We start from the raw sequence: 20,019 nt of genomic DNA on the forward strand, positions 1-20,019 counted from the left end.
AGAAACTCGGTCACCCTGCAAGATCTCGCAAAAGCCCATGTGCTGAGTGGGCCGTTCCCAAATAAGCAAAGTGGAGAGCTCAAAAGCTTCAAAAAGTAAGGATGCTCGAACGGGGTGGTTCCAGGGCAGGGGGCTTTGAGTATATGTGTTTTTCAATATACATATCATCCCTGAAACATAACCCCCACATAAAATGTGATCGTACTGTACTGGCTAGTATTTTGTTGTAGTTGCTATTTGCAATCTTGCAACTCATGTTGGGGTGGTCTTAGCACTCTGTGTTTTGTGGCATGTTGGCTAGTAACCAGCACACACACCAACGTTTTGGCTTTGCATATAGATGAGACTCGTGGGATTGAGGAGGAGCCGACCCACCTTCCACTGGTGGTTTGTGTGGACAAACTGACCAAGATCTACAAGACAGACAAGAAGTTGGCTTTGAACAAGCTGAGCCTCTACCTCTACGAGAACCAGGTGGTCTCTTTCCTGGGCCACAATGGAGCTGGCAAGACCACAACCATGTAAGTGTGTCAGCTTGGGTTTTGGTGAGCACCAAAATCACAAAACTGCAGGATGGCAGGGGCCAGGCGGCAGGGAGGGGCCATCAGATACCTTGCTAAATCTGTGCAGATTCTGCCAGTGAGAAAGGAAACTGCCCCAATTATCTTTCTCCTCCAGAGCCTTCACCAGTGTGGCTCATCTCTGCCTCTTGGCCTCCCTCTTCTCCTGCTTCAGCTTCTGCCTCTGATTCTGGACTTCTCTCTGCCACAGACTCTCACCTCTCACTAAACCCTGTTACCCCTTCAGCTTCCAATACTGTGACCACTCATTGTTGTCCTACCACCAATCCCTGGACTCTAAGCCTTCCTCTGGTGGTTCCCCAGCTGGTTCCTGTTAGGGAATCATTCGTCCAGAAACAAGTAGAAAGTTTCTAAAAGGTTCCAGAGTTTTCCTGTGCATATGGGAGTGGCACTCTGAGCCTAATTAGCATCAGCTGGAAGTGCCAATAAGAAGAAGACCACTCGGCTTCATTTTTGCAGACGCCTGATGGCAGGTGTCTGACGAAGGAGTGCTGCTTGTAAAATCTGTTGAAGGACCGTTCCTGTAATTTACGAAGTGTGGGAGATAAGAGAGACTTTTGTTTGAAAGTGTGCTGTTAATTGCTGTTTATTTTAACCATCGAAAATGTATTTGCTACCATAATGCTTGTACACGGTCTGGGAATAACATCTCTTGACCGAGACTTCACAGAGTTTGTGAGTCATCTTTAGAACAACTTTTGTTATTGTCCACTGCTTCCAGGAAGATTGCTCTGCTAAGCAGTTTAAAAGAGTATCTGTGCAGCGAAAGTGTGTGGACAGTAACCTCTAATAGTTCCTTCCATCACTCCTGCATCCAGCCAGTCCATGACATGCAAATACCAATAATAACAACAATATTAACAGCAGTAGCCCTTTCCAGTCTGCTCCCAAAGGCCTGTTGAAATAAAAAAGTCTTCACCTGCCGGCAGAAGGACAGCAAGGAGAGAGCCAGCCTAATTTATCAAATATAATGAAATGAAATGAAATGAAATAATGAATCACTTTGTGGCCCCTTCTCTTTGCCCCTGTATTGATGGGCTGAAGGTGGGTGTGGCTTGATGATGTCTCTCCCTCCCTTCCCTCTTAGGTCCATCCTGACAGGCCTCTTCCCTCCAACCTCTGGCTCGGCTACCATTTATGGCCACGACATCCGGACGGAGATGGATGAGATCCGGAAGAACCTGGGCATGTGCCCGCAGCACAATGTGCTTTTTGACAAGCTGACTGTGGAGGAGCACCTGTGGTTCTACTCGCAGCTCAAAGGCATGGCAGAAGAGGAGATACGCAAGGAGATGGACAAGTAGGCAGGCTCAGCCCATCCCTCTCCTCTGCACCAGACACTTCCTCTGCAGTCAACAGACCATTATAACATTTTATAGCAATTAATAGATTTAATGAAAAATATGCATTAATTCAACTAAAGATGATAATAATGCTAAGCAGTATATTTTATATGTATATATGGTAATCATGGGTAGTCCAAAGATAACGGCTGTATCCAAAAACATTGCCACTTGCTCACGGATTGGCTAATTGAAGCAGAGCGAGCCTAAGAGATTCAGCAGAGCAGCAAGGGAGGGAGTGTGTAATGGGATATATATATATATAGACCTTAGAATTCCTATAACAGACTAGACGACCCTTGGGATCCCTTCCAACTCTGCGATTCTATGATTCTGTCTCGTGTATAGCAATCGACCCTGGCAGAGGAGGGAACCCCAGTGGCTGGCAGGAGCAGTGCCCCATGGCTATGTAGGTTGGGGTTGAAGACCTGCACATGCACCCAGAATTCAGAAATGGTGCACATATGGTTAACCTCATCCTCAGGTCTCCCATAGTATTATTTGTACAACCCCAGACATTAATCCTGCCTGCCCCAACCCAGTGCCCTTGATGAGGACGCAGGTGTTTTGGCATGCCATTCCCACCAGCCAGTTAGCGTGGCCATTTTGTAGCCTGAAACACCAGGTTAAGGGGCGGGGAGACACAAACCAGGTTGGGGTAGGCGCAATTAATCATACTTTGGGGTGGAGAGAGGGGAGGCCAGCATTTGGGAGAGGGGCAAAAGGAATGCTATCCTCCTCCCATCCCTTTGTGGAGGAGCCTACAAAGTTCTAGGGTCAGACTTGGCCACTTTGGAAGACTAAACCCCCCTACCCATGTCATTGTGTTCCTCCAGGATGATTGAAGACCTGGAGCTGACCCACAAGTGCCACTCCCTGGTGCAGACGCTGTCAGGAGGGATGAAGAGGAAGCTGTCGGTGGCCATTGCCTTTGTCGGAGGGTCCCGGGCTGTCATCTTGGATGAGCCCACTGCTGGCGTGGACCCCTATGCACGGAGAGCTATTTGGGACCTCATCCTCAAATACAAACAAGGTAAGAAAGATAAATGGGTGCTGCCTCACTCTGCTGGGGCTTGACAGGTGGGGTGTACCAGCTACCAACCCACATCCTTTAAAGCCCTATGTGGCCTAGGACCCACGTACCTATGGGGCCGCCTCTTCTGGTATGCCCCACGGAGGACCTTAAGGTCCACAAATAACAACACTTTGGAGGTCCCAAGCCGCAAGGGGGTTACATTGGTCTCAACTAGGGCCAGGGCCTTTTCAGGACTGGCCCCGACTTGGTGGAACACTCTGTCCCAAGAGACCAGGGCCCTGCGGGACTTGACATCTTTCTGCAGGGCCTGCAAGACAGAGCTGTTCCGCCTGGCCTTTGGTTTGGACTCAGTCTGACCCTTATGTTTCCCTCCCCTTCATGGTTTTGATCCATGGGCTACTTTTAAAATGAGGCTGCATTTTAAATTGCATTTTAACCTGTATTTTAAATTGTTTTGTTGTTGTGCCCCCCCCCCCCCCAATTATGTTTTTATTGTAATTTTACTGGTGTTAGCCACTCTGAGCCCGGCTCTGGCCGGGGAGGGCAGGGTATAAATAAAATTATTTATTATTATTATTATTATCCTTTTTCCTTCCCTTGTGTCAGTTCGGCTGACCTTTCTGGAATGGGGTGGGGTGGGGTGGAGCCAACACTGCAAAGTGTCTTGGCACTGCTTTAAATGCACAGTGTGAATGTGAGCCTTGGGGTGGACAACTAGTTCATATTTGTATCAATAAGGATCTTAGAGTCAATCTTAGAGTTGGAAGGGACCCTGAGGGTCACTTAGTCCAACCCCGTGCAGTTTAGGACTCTCAGCTAAAGCATCCCTGACAGATGGCCGTCCAACCTCTGCTTAAAAACCTCGAGTGAAGGTGAGTGCATGATGCAGAAGATTGTATTTCTCCAGAACATTGTGGTTAAGGAATGTGTCCTTTTGTGAGGGGCTGATGCCCTGTCCTTTGTGACTCTGTGACAGCCCCTTTATCTAACCCTCACCCTTTCCCCACAGGAAGGACTATCCTCCTGTCCACGCACCACATGGATGAGGCTGACCTCCTGGGTGACCGCATCGCCATCATCTCTCATGGGAAGCTGAAGTGCTGTGGGTCCCCCCTCTTTCTGAAGAGCACCTACGGTGACGGGTACAAGCTTACCGTCGTTAAGAAGCAGTCGGACGCCCGAGCCAATGCTGGTCAGTGTTGGGCGTCGTGGTTTCAGGGGCTTCAGAACCAGACAACCGTTATTTGTTTAAAGAGCAATTTGACTCTGGCCACCCTTGTCTGTTTGTGCTCAGTTTCTAATACTCGGGTGCAGACTGCCCCTGTACATGGAGGTTCCATATAGCGGTTTGCCTTAGTGGTTGTTGATAGGCTCCTCCTCCTCCTCCTCTTCCTGTCCCATATCTTTGACTAGTTTCCACTTAAAGCCACCTCAAATGGAGGTCTTTATTGAACCACGCAAATCCCATAAGGCTTTTCTGTGTTGTGTGAGGAAGTACTTATTTTTATCTTTCTTGGTTTTATATGCCATCAGTTTTTTATTGGGTGACACTCCCCAACTATTCTGGGCCCACCAACCCATAAGGATTGAAAGCCATACTTTGGGATGGTTAACTATCTCTAAATATAGGAAGCCTTCCTCTTTGGCCAGGTTTAATTGATTAGATGGATGATGCAGTAAAAACCCAATGGCTGCTGCCCTTGTGACAACTGTTCTATCTAGCATGTCCATTTCTACTGTAGTTTCTGTCAAGGGACTAGAAAAGGCCTAATACACCCCATCAAACACTCCCTCCCCTGTTGCTCTGCTGAGTCTCTTATGGTCACTCTGCTTCAGGGTCAACCACAGTGCAGGTGACAGTGTTTTTGGATACAGCCGTTCTCATTAGAGAAAGTGAATATAGTAGAGAAGTTTTCTCCCTCCCTCATGACACTAGAACTTGTGGACATCAAATGAGGTTGTATGTTGGACCATTAATGTCGGAAGAAAGTACTTATTCAAGCAGCACATCGTTATAAACTGTGGAACTCCCTCCTGCAGGGGACAGTGATGGCCACCAACTTGGATGGCTTTAAAAGAGGATTCATGGAGGAGAGCAATGCTATGAATGACTACTAGCCACAGTGGCCCTCCTCTGCTTCCATGGTCTGAGGCAATAAATACTTCTGAATCCCAGTTTCTGGAATCCACAGGAGGGCAGGGAGAGGGCTCTTGTGCTCATGTTTTGCTCGCTGGTATCCCATTAAAGAATCTGCTTGACCACCATGAAAACAGGATGCTGGACTAGATGTGCCACTGGCCAGATCCAACAGGCTATTCTTATGTCCTTACGTGCTTATGATATGCATATGTGTATTTTTGTTAATGTTCCTGGTTGTAAACTGATATAAGGTGACAGCAGATAAATAATCTTTTTCTCCTTCTCCCCCGCCCCCTCCTCTTTGTTTAGACTCTGGGCAGACCCACAGCTCTCCCTGCCAGTCTTCCATCAGCCCTTGCTCCGAAGCACGAGTCACACAGTTCATCAAGAAGTATGTTGCTTCCTGCCTCCTCATCTCTAACACCAACACAGAGCTCTCCTACATCCTCCCCAGTGAAGCAGTCAAGAAGGGCTGTTTCGAAAGGCTCTTCCAGGTACCACGCAGCTGGTGAATAAACAAAAGGGGGGGTGGACAGGACTGGTTGGCTGGCATCCATCTGTCTCATGAGACAATGGAGGAGTGCGCCTTTGGGGGTGAAGTCAAACTGTTGAAGAGTTGCAGCGCCTGCTGTGGCGACTGAAACGGGAGAGACATGTTTTGTTGCAGCTGGGACAGTGGAAGGCGTCCGGTTGTGCTGCTGCAGATGCACCATGGCGTTTATTCTTTCTGTATTCCTCCCAGCTGTCATTCCTCCTTTGGACACTGCTGTGGATGCACGACCTGATTGTCTGTCTCCAGGCACTGTGGTCGTTTGCAAGTGATTCCTATATGGGGGGGGGGGGGGCATTAATGTTGCCAGCCTTCATGTCCCATTTGCAGACATCTTTAAATTAGGGCCCAAAGTGTTTGGTTTAAATTTTGGATCTGTAGTGACACCCTCAAAGGCCTGGGCATGTGAATTACAGGGCTTTGGCGGTTGTTTGGTAGGCACTTAAGAAATGTTTTAAAACAATAATGGATTGTTCGTTGGTTTTCTTGTTTGCTTATTGCATAAAACCTAGATGCCGCTTGATTGCAAAAAAAAAAGCGGCCCTCAAAGCATTTTTTTAAAGATAATAAAATTATCTGTGAGAAAGATTAACTGCTATAAATTAAAGCTTTCAAAAAGTTAAAACAGTAGACTAGAAACAGAATTAAACTCACCTCAACTTTCTAAACATACGGTGAAGGTGACTGATCTCTGTATTACTGTATTGTGATCTCCACTCCTTTCTCCAGCAAACAGAAATTTGCCTTCGAGATTGCCTTGTCCCATGCCCACTCAACCACTTCCATCTGCAGAACCAGCACACAGTTCCCACATCATATTCATTCCACACTTGCAAGAAATTGATCTTTTAGTGTGGCAGCACCCACACACTTCGGAACTCCCTGCCTGTTGACATCAGGCAGACTCCTCCACTGTACTTGTTTTTGGCACTCACTAACATCTTTTGTTTAGGCGAGTCTACCCAAATACAGTGGTGCCTCGCAAGACGAAATTAATTCGTTCCGCAAGTCTTTTCGTCTTGCGAGTTTTTCGTCTTGCGAAGCACGGTTTCCCATAGGAATGCATTAAAAATCAATTAATGCGTTCCTATGGAAACCGCCTTCAGACCAGGTCCGGGGACAGTCTGTCCCCCGACCTCTTCTGAAGGCCGGTGGGGGGCGAAAGTCTTTGCTCCCGCCCCCCCGCCTGCCTTCCCGGGACAGCGGAGACTTCTCCGCTGTCCCGGGGCGGTCTTAAAATGCTGGCGGGCGGCAGCGAAGCCTTCGCTGCCGTCCCCCAGCATTTTAAAAGCCCCCAGGACAGCGGAGACTTCCCGGCATTTTAAGATCACCCCAGACAGCAGAGAAGTCCTCCGCTGTCCCGGGGATTTTAAAATGCTGGTGGGCGGCAGAGAAGGCTTCGCGGGCAGCAGCGCTGCCGCCCGCCAGCATTTTAAGATCACCCCAGACAGCGGAGACTTCTCTGCTCCCGGGGCGATTTTAAAATGCTGGCGGGCGGCAGCGCTGCTGCCCGCGAAGCCTTCGCTGCCGCCCACCAGCATTTTAAAAACCCCGGGACAGTGGAGGACTTCTCCGCTCCCGGGGCGATTTTAAAATGCTGGCGGGCGGCAGCGCTGCTGCCCGCGAAGCCTTCGCTGCTGCCCACCAGCATTTTAAAAACCCCGGGACAGCGGAGGACTTCTCCGCTGTCTGGGGTGATCTTAAAATGCTGGCGGGTGGCAGCGCTGCTGCCCGCCAGCATTTTAAAATGGCCCCGGGACAGTGGAGGAATTATCCGCTGTCCCGGGGCGATTTAAAAGCCCCCGGGAAGGCAGGCAGGGGGGACAAAGACTTTCGCCCCCCACCGGCCTTCAGAAGAGGTCCTGGACCTCTTCTGAAGGCGGGCGGGGGGCAAAAGTCTTTGCTCCCCCCTGCCTGCCTTCAAAAGCCATCCGGGATAGCGGGAAGCGCTTCCCTGCTATCCCGGACTGCTTTTAAAATGCTGGCGGTGGGGAGCAAAGCCTTTCGGCCCCCGCCGGCCTTCCTGGACCTCTTCTGAAGGCCGGAGGGGGGGAAAAGGCTTTGCTCCCCACCGCTAGCATTTAAAAGAGGTCCCCGGAGATTTCCCTATGGGCTTTCTTCTTGCGAAGCAAGCCCATAGGGAAATTCGTTTTGCGAAGCGCCTCCAAAACGGAAAACCCTTTCGTCTAGCGGGTTTTTCGTCTTGCGAGGCCTTCGTCTTGCGGGGCACCACTGTATGTAGAACACTGACATGTGTTTTAATGCAGTTTTTAGAGTATCAGTGATTTTAATTATTTTTTGAATGTTATAAATAGATGTTTTATTCTTTTTGTGAACTATTTTACAAGCTGCCTATGTGAACCCAATAATTAGGTCATGGGCAATAGCTCATTGCCTCTGTTACCCTCCCCAGCAACTGATACTCAGAGGTAGACTGGCTCTGAATGTGGAATATCTCTAGAGCTATCATGACTAGGAGCCATTGATAGCCTTCTCATCCGTGATTTATTTATTTTTCAGCACTCAGTGCTTTTTTTATAGAAAAAAGGTACCAGTTCTCACCATGAAGTTGTTAGAGTGTCACACCTTTAACATGGGGGGTGCCAGTACTGTGTTCTCTCAAGGACCCCCAGAAGAAGAAAAAGCACTGCTAGCAGCACCCTTTAAATCAGTGGCTATCAGCACATCTTGTGGCTGGGAATTCCAAAAGGTAGTTGTGCATTGTCTAAAGAACAAGGAAGGCAAGATCAGGGCCTGCTCCAGTCACACTTTCCCCTCTTTCTGAAGGCCAACTGCTACCATATTAAATGTGGAAAGGAGCATCTGATGGCAGCCAACGCCTGCTTCAGTGTTCTGTTTTGTGAATGTATGGTGCCTGATGTATCTGTATCTAGTTGAAAAGCAGCATACAAATCTACTAAATAAATGAATGTGTAACTTTGTGTAATAAATGAATGTGTAAATTTTGCCCATCTCAACAGGACAGCTGTTCCACCAATAACATCATACCTGGGTGGTGTGCACAAAGAAGGATGCTCTTGGCTGATCAGAATATTTTGACTATTAGCAGTGTGTGGTGTCTAGTGGAGGTTAGATGGACACACCTGTGTTGACTCCCCTCTGGTTTCCTCCCATTCTGTTTCTTTAGCACCTGGAGCACAGTTTGGATGACCTAGACCTGACCAGTTTTGGGCTGATGGACACCACCCTGGAAGAGGTTTTCCTCAAGGTCTCAGAGGAAGACCAGTCTCTGGAAAACAGTGATGTTGGTAAGAATCATAGAATTGTAGAGTTGGAATGGACCCTGGCCTGGGGGTCATCCCATCCAACCCCCTGCAATGCAAAATCTCAACTAATGCGTCCATGACAGATGGCCTCCAAAACTCTGCTTAAAAACTTCCAAGGAAGGACACAACCTCCCGAGGAAGAACGTTCCACTGTGAGAACATTAATTTTATTTTCTTATCTGGCTTTAGACTGAACCTCTTCACATCCAAACACATCCTATGGACCTGTCATAGCAAGTCTCCACCTGATGCTTTGCTTTGTTTTGTTGTAAAGTATTTCAATTACTTTGTGAACTTAAGAAAGGTTTAAGAAAAAGGAACCTGCTCATTTTGAACAAACTGTAAAACCAAATAAAAAGGTTACTGAACTGTAGCTCATAAAATTGACTTTGTACATACTGTTGGGCTCAAACCAAACCCTATTTTCCACTACTCCACTGTAATCTGAGCTTTTTTTGTTGGTAATCCATCAGAACAAATTTTGTCTCTTAAGGGGGGGGGGAGCGAGCTCTTGTCTTGAGAGCCTCTTAGGGCATTCTTCTGTGACTGCACTGAATAAATAACCTTCACTCTTTCTCCATCCCTTACAGATGTGAAAGAGTCCCAAAAGGACAGCTTCCCTCTGCCCGACTCCCAACTGGGTCCCAAGGCTGAGGCTAACGGGGAACTCCTCCTAGGGGCAGAGACTCTCGAGAAGCCTGAGGCAGACCAGGGGAACCTGCGGGCCTGCTCCCAACTCACCCAGTCTCAGACGTCACTGCAGTCGTCGTCCTCAGCCGGCTCTGTGAGAGGCGATGAAGGTGGGGCTTATTCGGAGTTCTATGGGGATTACTCTCCGTTGTTTGATAACCCGCAAGACCCTGATAACGTCAGTCTGCAAGGTTTGTAACACGTGAGAGACCTTGCGTGTTCCCCACCCCGGGAGGAGGGCACCGTGGTGTGGCGGGGTGGGGGTGGGGAAGAGATCCTACACTGTGGCTGCAGAGGTGTGAGGGGAGAATGTCTCACCTGGAAACCTTAAGGATTTGGTGCTGTGGGCTTAAAATCATAGAACCATAGAAGAGACCCCAAAGGCCATCCAGCCCAACCAATGCAGGAATCTCAGCTGAAGCAATGGAATTTTCCAGTTACTGTATTTTTCGCTCTATAAGACGCACCAGACCATAAGATGCACCTACTTTTTGGAGGAGGAAAACAAGGGAAAAAATATTCTGAATCCCAGAAGCCAGAACAGCAAGAGGGATCGCTGCACAGCAATCCCTCTTGCTGTTCTGGCTTCAGCGATAGCTGTGCAGCCTGCATTCGCTCCGTAAGATGCACACACATTTCCCCTTACTTTTTAGGAGGAAAAAGGTGCATCTTATAGAACGAAAAATACGGTAAACCTTCAGCAAAATACATAACAGGTATTGTCCATTTCAGTGTCCATTAAACCATTATACTTAACATGATGGGACTCAGCTACAAGTGCTTTCACCCTAACAGGGTGTGGAGCTAGCACTTAGAATCATAGAATTGTAGAATTGGAAGGGACCCCCAGAGTCATCTAGTCCAACCCCCTGCATTGCAGGAATCTCAGCTAAAGCATCCTTGACAGATGGCCATCCAAACTCTGCTTAAAAACCTGCAAGGAAGGAGAGCCCACAACTTCCCAAGGGACACCGTTCCACTGTCTAACACCTCTTACTGTCAGAAAGTTTTTCCAGATGTTTAGTCAGAATCTCTTTTCTTGTAACTTGAAGCCATTGGTTTGAGTCCTACTCTTCAGAGCAGTAAAATGAGCTTGTTTCCCCCCATATTCCATGTGATAGCCCTTAAGGTATTTGAAGATGGCTATCATCCCAGTCTTCTCTTCTCCAGGTTAAACAAACCCAACTCCCTCAATCTTTTCTCATAAGGTTTGCTTTCCAGACCTCTTCCAGATCAAATTGAATGCATCTTTCTTAAATTGTGGTTCCCAGAACTGGACACAGTACTCCAGGTGTGGTCTGACCAAGGCAGAATTTGTTGTTGTTGTTTAGTCGTTTAGTTGTGTCCGACTCTTTGTGACCCCGTGGACCAGAGTACGCCAGGCACTCCTGTCTTCCACTGCCTCCCACAGTTTGGTCAAACTCACGCTGGTAGCTTTGAGAACACTGTCCAGCCATCTCGTCCTCCGTCGTCCCCTTCTCCTTGTGCCCTCCATCTTTCCCAACATCAGGGTCTTTTCCAGGGAGTCTTCTCTACTCATGAGGTGGCCAAAGTCTTGGAGCCTCAGCTTCAGGATCTGTCCTTCCAGTGAGCACTCAGGGCTGATTTCCTTCAGAATGGATAGGTTTGATCTTCTTGCAGTCCATGGGACTATCAAGAGTCTCCTCCAGCACCATAATTCAAAAGCATCAATTCTTCAGCAATCAAGGCAGAATAGAGTAGTACTATTACTTCTCTTGATCTGGGACACCTTACATTTGTTCCTGTTAAAATTGATTTTGTTAGATTGGGCCCTGTTCTCCAATCTGTTAAGGTCATTTTTAATTCCAATTCTGTCATCTGTGGCATTAGCTACCCCTCCCAGTCTGGTGTCATCTGCAAATGACATTCCCTAAATTCCTTCATCGTAAGTCGATTATAAAGATGTTGAACAACAATGGGCCCAAGACAGAACGTTGCATCTCTGCACTTGTCACTTTTTTCCAGGATGACAAGGAACCACTAATGGTGGTTTGGGTTTGGTCAGTAAACCAGCTACGAATCCACCTAACAATTACCTCATGCACCCCACATTTTACCAGCTTCCTTGCAAGGATTTTGAAATCAAGATACATTATGTACACAGCATTCCCCTGATCCACCAAGCTTGTAACTCCATCAAAAAAAGAAATGAGAATTGTCCGGCATGACTTGGTTTTGAGAAACCCATGTTGAAAAGCATCCCATGCTTAGAAAAGCATCGTATTCTGAGTGCTCACAGACCAAATGTTGAATTATCTGTTCAAGGACCTTTTCTGGTATTGATGTCAAGCTCACTGGTTGATAGTTATCCAGGTCTTCTTCTCCCTTTTTGAAAATGAGGACTACATTTGCCTGCCTCCAGTCTGCAGGGGCCTCAACTGTTCTCCAAGAAGTCTCAAAGATCATAGGCAAAGGCTCTGAGATTTCACCTGCAATCTCCTTTAGTGTACCCTTGGGTGCAGCCAGGGGTGTAGTGCCCGGTACGTGTGTACGCCCCCCTGGCGGGAATGGAGGCCACCATTGGTCAGGGCATGGAACAGGTCACCCTCAGTGCCCCATCAACCTCTGTGCTCTGTCCCCACCTGTGCCATCAGCCAGTGGGCAGAGGGTGAGGCTCAGGGTGTGAAAAGCACCCTCCACACCCTGCTCCTCCCTTGACTGGCACTCAGTCAGAGGCGGGGACTGGGTGAGCGCAAGGAGGGAGTCTGAGGTGGGTCTGATACTGTTTTTTTTTAGAGGGAGGGATCTGTAAGATAAGCTAACAGATTGGTTTGTGAGGCTGCTTCTGCTTGCTCCCCCTGGTGGGCAGGTGGGGAGTGTTGGTTATTTATGGACACCAGACTAACTGAAACATAAAAAGCCCAGACCTCTGCCCCAAGGGGCTTCCAGTCTGAATATATGAGAGACCACTTCCAGGTGGCCCTCTTGGTAGTTCCACAGCCCTCAGAGGTTTGGAGTGGTGGCCCGAGAGAGGGTCTTCTCTGACCCTGAGCTGTGCAGTTCCCTCCCCAGAAAGTTGTATCTGGCACCCTCGCCATACAGCTTTTGGGGAATGCTAAAGGTGCACCTCTGAACCCTGGCCTTTGACATTTGAGATGTGTTTCTTCAGAACCCACCCTGTTTATGTAAATGCAAAGTGCTTCAACTGTGTGTGGTGTTTTTTTATTCCGGATTTTAAATTGCTGTAATCCACCATGGGGGCTGCTGGCAAATGGTGGGTGATAAATAAAAGTAATAATAAGAATGATGATGATGATGATGATGATGCAGCCAACTCACATCTTATGTGGGGGTTACATTTCAGGGATGGCATTTAAGGCCAAAATTGTTCAGTATCAAAGCACCCACTTGGAACTGACCCTGCACAAGCAGACTTGCCTTCTGGAGCCAGTGACCCAAAGAAGTATTACCTTCCCCAGCAAGGCATGTAGCTTTTAAGCTCCCTGCCTTGCTTACTGGGCTCTTGGAGGCTCTAGCGGAAACTCAGATAGATCCTTGAGATCTGACAAGAGCCGACCATAGTCTGGTAAGCAAGGAGTAGATCTTAAAAGCTCTTTCTTCGCTGGGAAAACCCTGCGCAAAAGAGCTTTTAAAGCTCTCCGCCTTCTGTGCATTTAACCTTTGTGATTCTGACCGGTCAGCCGTCCACCGCGTAAAGTCGAAATTGCACGAATTAAATGTATGTTAAGTTGTATTAAGTAAAGCATGTTGACAGTGGGGAAGACTGCAGGAGGTGGGGGGGGGGCAGGAGAAGGCACAGGACTCAAAGCACCACATGAATGCCGCTCTGTGGGGTACCACTCCTATAGGCCCCGTGTCTCTGGGACTTCCATGTGGGCTCCTCTTCTGCCTGTTTTCGGTAGGTGGGGGTCATATATCTGCCTGCATCCTGTTGTTTTTGGACCCCACCCTACGAGAGAGAGAAAGAGAAGCCTCAGTCTCCCCTCTGCTCTTTCCCGCTGCAGACCCAGAGGCGGACCCGGAAGAACATGTGCTGGTGGGTCAGGGAAGCATCAAGCTGGAGGGCTCTTGGCTCAAGCTGCGCCAATTCCACGGGCTCATTGTCAAGCGGTTCCACTGTGCCAAGCGGAACACCAAGGCCCTCTTCTCCCAGATCCTGCTGCCTGCGTTCTTCGTCTGTGTAGCCATGACAGTGGCGCTCTCCGTGCCCGAGATAGGTAGGAACACTTCGTTCTGAAGCAGGCTGTGCCCCCAGCGGTCCCCCAAAATACAGAAGGCCAGATTATTAATTGATTGATTATTTCATTTAGCTTCATTTCATAATATTTATATGCCGCTTGATTGTAGAAGACCTTAAAGCAGTTTACACACACACACAAATAACAGAACACAGTAAGTTTCTTTAGTAAAAACAATTACAACTTTTTTTTAATAAGCATACCAGCATTCTAAATCTCTGACTAGGCTTGCCTAAACAAAAATATTTTTAAGCAGGTACCAGAAAGGGTACAGTGGCAGGGAGTTCCAAAGTGTAGGTGCTGCCACACTGAAGATTAAGCCTGGTATACTGTAGAGATGAGAGCACTGGGCTGTTTTAACGGTGGCACCTAGACTGTGGATCTCAGTCCCTTGGAGTAATATAGCTTCCATGGTTCAGATTTCTTTTGGATCTGTTTCAGTTTCAGCGGGGCCTTTGAATTATTGCTACCCTGGTTTTCTAGTTCAGCTGCATGGTCATCATATTTGCTGTCTGGATTCTGGATTTTAAAACACTTTTACATTGCAAGCTACTTTGAAGGTATTTGGGACGGGTGCACAGTGTATCTTCTGTTAAAACATCTGCCCTATATGCTGATATGCTGCTGGGCCAGGTTCAAGGTTCTTGTGTTGATATACAAAGCCCTTGATATACAAAGCCCTTGGGTCCAGGGTCCCTTGAGCACCACCTGGCTGCCAAATTCTACACCAGCTGAAGTTTCTGAACCTTCTTCAAAGGCAGCCCCACACAGACCGTGTTGCAGTATGACTGAGAGTTTAAAAATGAAAAGATGATGTGCTTTGTGGAAAAACTGGAAGAGATCAGGAAGGGACCAAGAGGTGTTTAGGAGTGGAGGGAATCCATAAAATATTGGGGGAAGGATTCATATATCCCCACCCCATGCATTTTAGTGCTTAAATCTCTTAGAGCTTCAAAGCAGCTGTAACAAATGTTGTTTGTTTCACAGGAGACCTACCTCCTCTCATCCTCTCGCCATCCCAGTACCACAACTACACTCAACCCAAAGGCAACTTCATCCCATATGCCAACGAGGAACGGCGCGAATACCGGTGAGAGCTCTGTCATTCCACCTTTTCCAAATCTGGACCCAGAAGCCATAGGGACTCTGGCGGCGCTTTATTTTTCTGAAAGGTTGCATGCAGAGAAAGAAGAATTTTTTTCCAGTTACAACTTTGTTTGTGATGAGAAAAGAAGCCTGAGTAGGATTTCCCATGGGAGTCACCAAGGCAGTAAACGTTCCGAGGCCAGAATATCCAACAGATATTCACTAAATTTTTGTATATCTTAGAGGGGGTGAGGTACCATCTGTTCTGCATCTTTAACATATTTCCCTTGATGTTATAACACGCCGTAAATTTCATATTTGTTCTCCAAAGATTTCCCCATTCGGTCATGATTATTGGGTGGCCAATATCCTGTGCCCATCTAATCATTGTTTTAAAAGATCTTCAGCTCTCTCCCCCACCCACCTTGCTTTCTAACTGATATTACTCTTTTCTGTGAACCTCCCTGAGACCTCCGGGTACAGGGTGTTAATAATAATAATAATAATAATAATAATAATAATAATAATAATACCCTCCTCCGGCAGGTTCAAGCAGTCAGCGGATGCGAAGCCCCAGCAGTTGGTTGAGACCTTCTACCGTCCCTCGGGGGTGGGGGCCACCTGTGTGCTCAAGACGGCTTTCAACAGCACATTGGACCAGTTGGTGCAGTCCCTGAACCTCAACAGCAATGAGTCGAAGATGCTGGCAGCAAAGTACTTTGATGCTATGTGTGTGGATTCCTTCACCCAGGGCCTGCCCCTCTCCAATTTTGTGCCGCCCCCTCCGTCACCTGCCCCTTCCGACTACCCCTTCTCCCTGGACGAGGACTTGCTGAGGGCCTGGAACTCCACCACTTACCCCTCCACTGTCAGAGGTAAAGTTTGGGAATCTGCCATGTTGGGTTGAAGCTTTGGGTTGAAGATTCAAATTGAGCGGTAGCACTATTAGGGTACCTGGAAGCAGGAGTAGAAAAGGGATTTCAGAGCATGTTGCCAACTGCAGCTAAAATGCCTTACTTACTGGCATGGCCAGCTCTGGGAAATCTTGTGGGGCCATGCCAGAGCCAACACGCCACGAAGGTCTTGCTCAGTAAGCCAGGCTGAGCTCTTCAAAGCTCTTTTTGTGCCGGGAAGATCTTCCATGGATTTAATTTGCACGGTTTCGACAGCCTTCAACCGCACAAGGTTGAAATTGCACAAGTTAAATGCTCATAGATGTCACCGTACTGTATAGATACAGATACAGTGGTACCTCTGGTTGTGAATGGGATCCCTTCCGGAGGCCCATTTGCAACATGAATATAACGCAACCTGCAGCTGTGCGTCTGCACACGCGCGGGTTGCGATTCGGCGCTTCTACACATGAGCATGACTTCATTTTGCGTGTCTGCGCATGCGCGAGCCACGAAACCCGGAAGTAACCCTTTCGAGTACTTCCGGGTCACCACAGGACGCAACCTGAAAAAACATATCATATCAAAAAACATATCATGAAGCAAACGTAACATGAGATATGACTGTATAGCTATTTTTAAAAGAATGCATGAAGGTCCCTTCGTACTTCAGTTGGGACACAGCACAGGAAGGAATAATCCTTGTGCATAACCCGGCTTCTTTGCTCTTCCCTTCACAGAGACGGTCACTTCTGCCCCATCACTGGCCAGCATCATCCACGAGCCCATCAAATGCACTTGCTCTATGCAGGGCACCGGCTTTTCCTGCCCCAGTGGAGTCGGGGGCCACCCACCACAGAGGAAGGTTGTGACAGGCGACATCCTGGTGGACATCACTGGGCGCAACGTCTCAGAGTACTTGCTGTATACGTCAGACCGCTTTCGGCTGCATCGGTAGGGGTGGGTGTGTTGGGGGGAGGGAGGGGAAGTGAGGCAGCTGTCTGTCTCAAGACAGGGCCTTTTCTGTGGCTGCTCCCATATGGCAGGATTCCCTTCCAAAGGAGGCCAGATTGGCTCCCTCCTTGTTATCCTCCCACCTGGCAGGCTAAGGTGTTGACAGTCAGAACAAGCAGCATTTAAATGCTGGTTTTAAATGTGTTTGAGTGTAATTGTTTTGGCAAATGTGCTTTTTTTGCTTTGCATTTTGCAATGATGTTTTTAAATGCTAGAAGGCACCTTGAATTCCAACTTAGGAGAAAAGCGAGGTATAAATGCAATAAACAATAGTAATTGTTGGTTTGCTCAGTCTGAGCAGTCTCAGCCTAGGCAACAGTGGAGGCTGGTCAATGAGGTCCACCAGCTTTAGTCTGCCCTCACCTAGCTCCTCACCTGCCTGCCTTTTTACAACTAGCCAAAGGGTCGTTTTGGCCCTGTCTTCACCGCTTTTGACCCTTCCAGTCCCAATGGGCCACATGGCCCCACTGCGCCTCAGTTTTGCAAAATGTAAACCCTTTGTACTGGTGTGAGCTCTGCATTTCTGCTCTCCTGTCTGATCTCGCACAGGTATGGAGCAATGACCTTTGGCAATCTCCTGAAATCCATACCAGCATCCTTTGGGGCCAAAGCTCCTCCCATGGTGCAGAAGATTGCTGTTCGGAGAGCTGCCCAGGTATTCTCTTTAAAAAAAAAAAAAAATTCTAAAGCCTGCCCTTCATCAATACAGATACTCGATAAAGTACCACATTAAATAAATAAAGCAGCTGCAACCAGCAGAGGTGGGACCAAAGGTAGGAGACCCTAGTTGTCCTTCTCTTTCATTTTGATCAGAATAGAGATCCATCTTCAGTATAGTAGATAAGGATGTTGGGCCAGAACCTGGTGCACCCCAGAGGTTTGGGACTACAACTCCCAGGCAGCACAGCCATGCTGGAGTAGATAATACAGCTTTGCCTGTTGGAGGGTGATGGGAATTGTAGTCCAAAGGCATCAGGTTGGAGAAGGCTGTAGTAGTGTGTGTGTGTGTGGTTTGGGAGCTGCACGGCCAGGAAAAAAACAATGCTGTCGAGGGTTGTAAAGACTGCAGAGAGAATAATTGAGTGCACTCTTCCCACCTTGGATCAAATCTATGCTGTCAGGTGCCATAAGAAAGCTGCAGAGATAGTGCAGGATAGTGCCCACCCCAGAAATGATCTCTTTCAGCAATTCTGGTTCTAAACGCAATATAAGGAGTCTCTATAGTATATTGTATTTTAAAATGGGGTTTCAGAGTTTTTAGGGGTTTTTGAATGTCTTACGTAGATTTTGCAATTTCATTGTTCTGTATGGGACAATGACAATAAAGATATCGTATCGTATTGTATTGTATCGTAGAGCCAGGATGGTTTGGGTTCAAATCTCAGATCAGCCATGAAGCTAATTGGGAGGCTTTAGGGCAATCACAATATTTTCCATAACCTACCCCTCCAGATTGCTGCGTAGATAAAATGTGGCTGCTGGTCTGTGCTCCTGTTAAGAGAAGAGCAGCTTTGCTCAGAAATATTTAATCTCTCTCCCCCATATCTCTCTTTGCCTAGGTTTATTACAACAACAAGGGCTACCACAGCATGCCTACGTACCTCAACACCCTCAACAATGCCATCCTCCGTGCCAACCTGCCCAAGACCAGGGGGAACCCCGCTGCCTATGGTGAGCCAGTCAGCCCTTGTGTGTTGAAATTGGGGAGCAAGTTGAAAGGCAGAAGATAGGGCTGTATTTAAACTTCTGGACGTAGCTAGATTTCGTTTTATTTGTTGATTTCCACTTAGTTACTCTTAACACTGCGATGGTAAAGGTCTGTTTAATATTTTAGGAGGCCTCTTGCAAGTGTGCCTCTCTGCTCCTTACATCGGTTTTGGATGGTCCATCTGTGGAAGATGCTCTTTGATCAGAAAGATGTTGAAAATAAAAGATTCTAGGAAAAGAAGCTTGTGCTTGCAGGGGCTTACTCAAATGGCTCTTACTTTGTGGAATGGGAGCACCATGTCAAAGGAGTGCCTTGCTTGTAGGCCTTTCACAGCCTGGTGCTCCGCACCCCCCCCCCCAAAAAAAATGTTTTGGACCACAGATCCCATCAGCCCCAGCCAGATTTCCTGGTTGGGGCTGATGGGAATTGTAGTCCAAAACATCTGAAAAGCGCCAGATTGGAGATGGCTGGTTTTGGCTACAGCTTCCAATTCCTGTTCTTCTTCTCATACATTCCAGGTATCACCCTGACCAACCACCCGATGAACAAAACCAGTGCCAGCCTCTCCTTGGATTACCTGTAGGTATCCATTTATTTACCTTTGCTTCAAATTTTAAAATGAAATTGGGAGTGAGTGGGTTTGGTTCTTTAAAGCGAGAGTGAGCTACGTGCTTTTTCTTTCCTTTTTAAAAAGAGAATAATAATTTTATCATTTATACCCTGCCAATCTGGTTGGGTTTCCCCAGCAGAATAATATAAACAAATGGGTGAGGGGAAGACCTAGCAGAGTTGCCTTCATCCCCTCCTTTGTTTATATTATTCTGCAGCTCCTCACAGCCCTAGTCAACATGGCTGTGGTCCCCTCAGCCATATTATCCTATGGCCATGTTGGCTCATGAGAGTTGTGGTCCAAAACGTCTAGAGGATACTAGGTTGGGAAAGGCTGAATTGAAGGGGTCAGCTCAGGAGTATACATGCTTTGTTTGCAGAAGGACATGGGTCCCTTCGCCAGGAAAGTCTCTTGGATAGCAGGCAACAGGAAGACTCTTCTTTCTTCCTGAGACCCTAGAGCAGGGTGGTTCAACCCATGAGGCCTTTTTTTGGCAGCTCTTGGTGGGTGTGGAGGACTCCCTGGTCCTGAATGGGGTAACTGTGCCCCTGAAGGACCAGGCGCACAGCCTGGGAGTCATTCTGGACTCACAGCTGTCCATGGAGGCACAGGTCAATTCTGTGTCCAGGACAGCTGTTTACCAGCTCCATCTGGTATGCAGGCTGAGACCCTACCTGCCCATGGACTGTCTCACCAGAGTGGTGCATGCTCTGGTTATCTCTCGCTTGGACTACTGCAATACACTCTACGTGGGGCTACCTTTGAAGGCGGCCCGGAAACTGCAACTAATCCAGAATGCGGCAGCCAGACTGGTGACTGGGAGCGGCCGCCGAGACCATATAACAGCGGTCTTGAAAGACC

General features: G+C 47.8%; 1 protein-coding gene across 4 annotated transcripts in view; it reads left to right on the plus strand.

The window, feature by feature from the left end:
* ABCA2 (ATP binding cassette subfamily A member 2) overlaps window positions 1-20,019 on the plus strand; it is a 105,546-nt gene that overhangs the window by 64,128 nt on the left and 21,399 nt on the right. For 3 of the 4 annotated variants that reach the window (XR_014560085.1, XM_083721543.1, XM_083721544.1), the window contains 14 exons: window positions 341-521; window positions 1,669-1,881; window positions 2,761-2,957; window positions 3,970-4,152; window positions 5,410-5,594; window positions 8,799-8,919; window positions 9,528-9,818; window positions 13,614-13,826; window positions 14,835-14,937; window positions 15,480-15,808; window positions 16,567-16,780; window positions 17,390-17,495; window positions 18,400-18,511; window positions 19,067-19,127. Coding sequence is in view for 3 of the 4 variants with exons in the window: in XM_083721543.1 (XP_083577669.1) it covers window positions 341-521; window positions 1,669-1,881; window positions 2,761-2,957; window positions 3,970-4,152; window positions 5,410-5,594; window positions 8,799-8,919; window positions 9,528-9,818; window positions 13,614-13,826; window positions 14,835-14,937; window positions 15,480-15,808; window positions 16,567-16,780; window positions 17,390-17,495; window positions 18,400-18,511; window positions 19,067-19,127 (2,509 nt within the window). In the remaining variant the exon portion in view is untranslated. The remainder of the gene's footprint in view (window positions 1-340; window positions 522-1,668; window positions 1,882-2,760; window positions 2,958-3,969; window positions 4,153-5,409; window positions 5,595-8,798; window positions 8,920-9,527; window positions 9,819-13,613; window positions 13,827-14,834; window positions 14,938-15,479; window positions 15,809-16,566; window positions 16,781-17,389; window positions 17,496-18,399; window positions 18,512-19,066; window positions 19,128-20,019) is intronic. The other variant, XM_083721545.1, reaches the window with a different exon arrangement.

The sequence above is a fragment of the Podarcis gaigeae genome, assembly GCF_964106915.1.
Source record: "Podarcis gaigeae genome assembly, chromosome: Z".
In the NCBI taxonomy this organism is placed as follows: Eukaryota; Metazoa; Chordata; class Lepidosauria; order Squamata; family Lacertidae; genus Podarcis; species Podarcis gaigeae.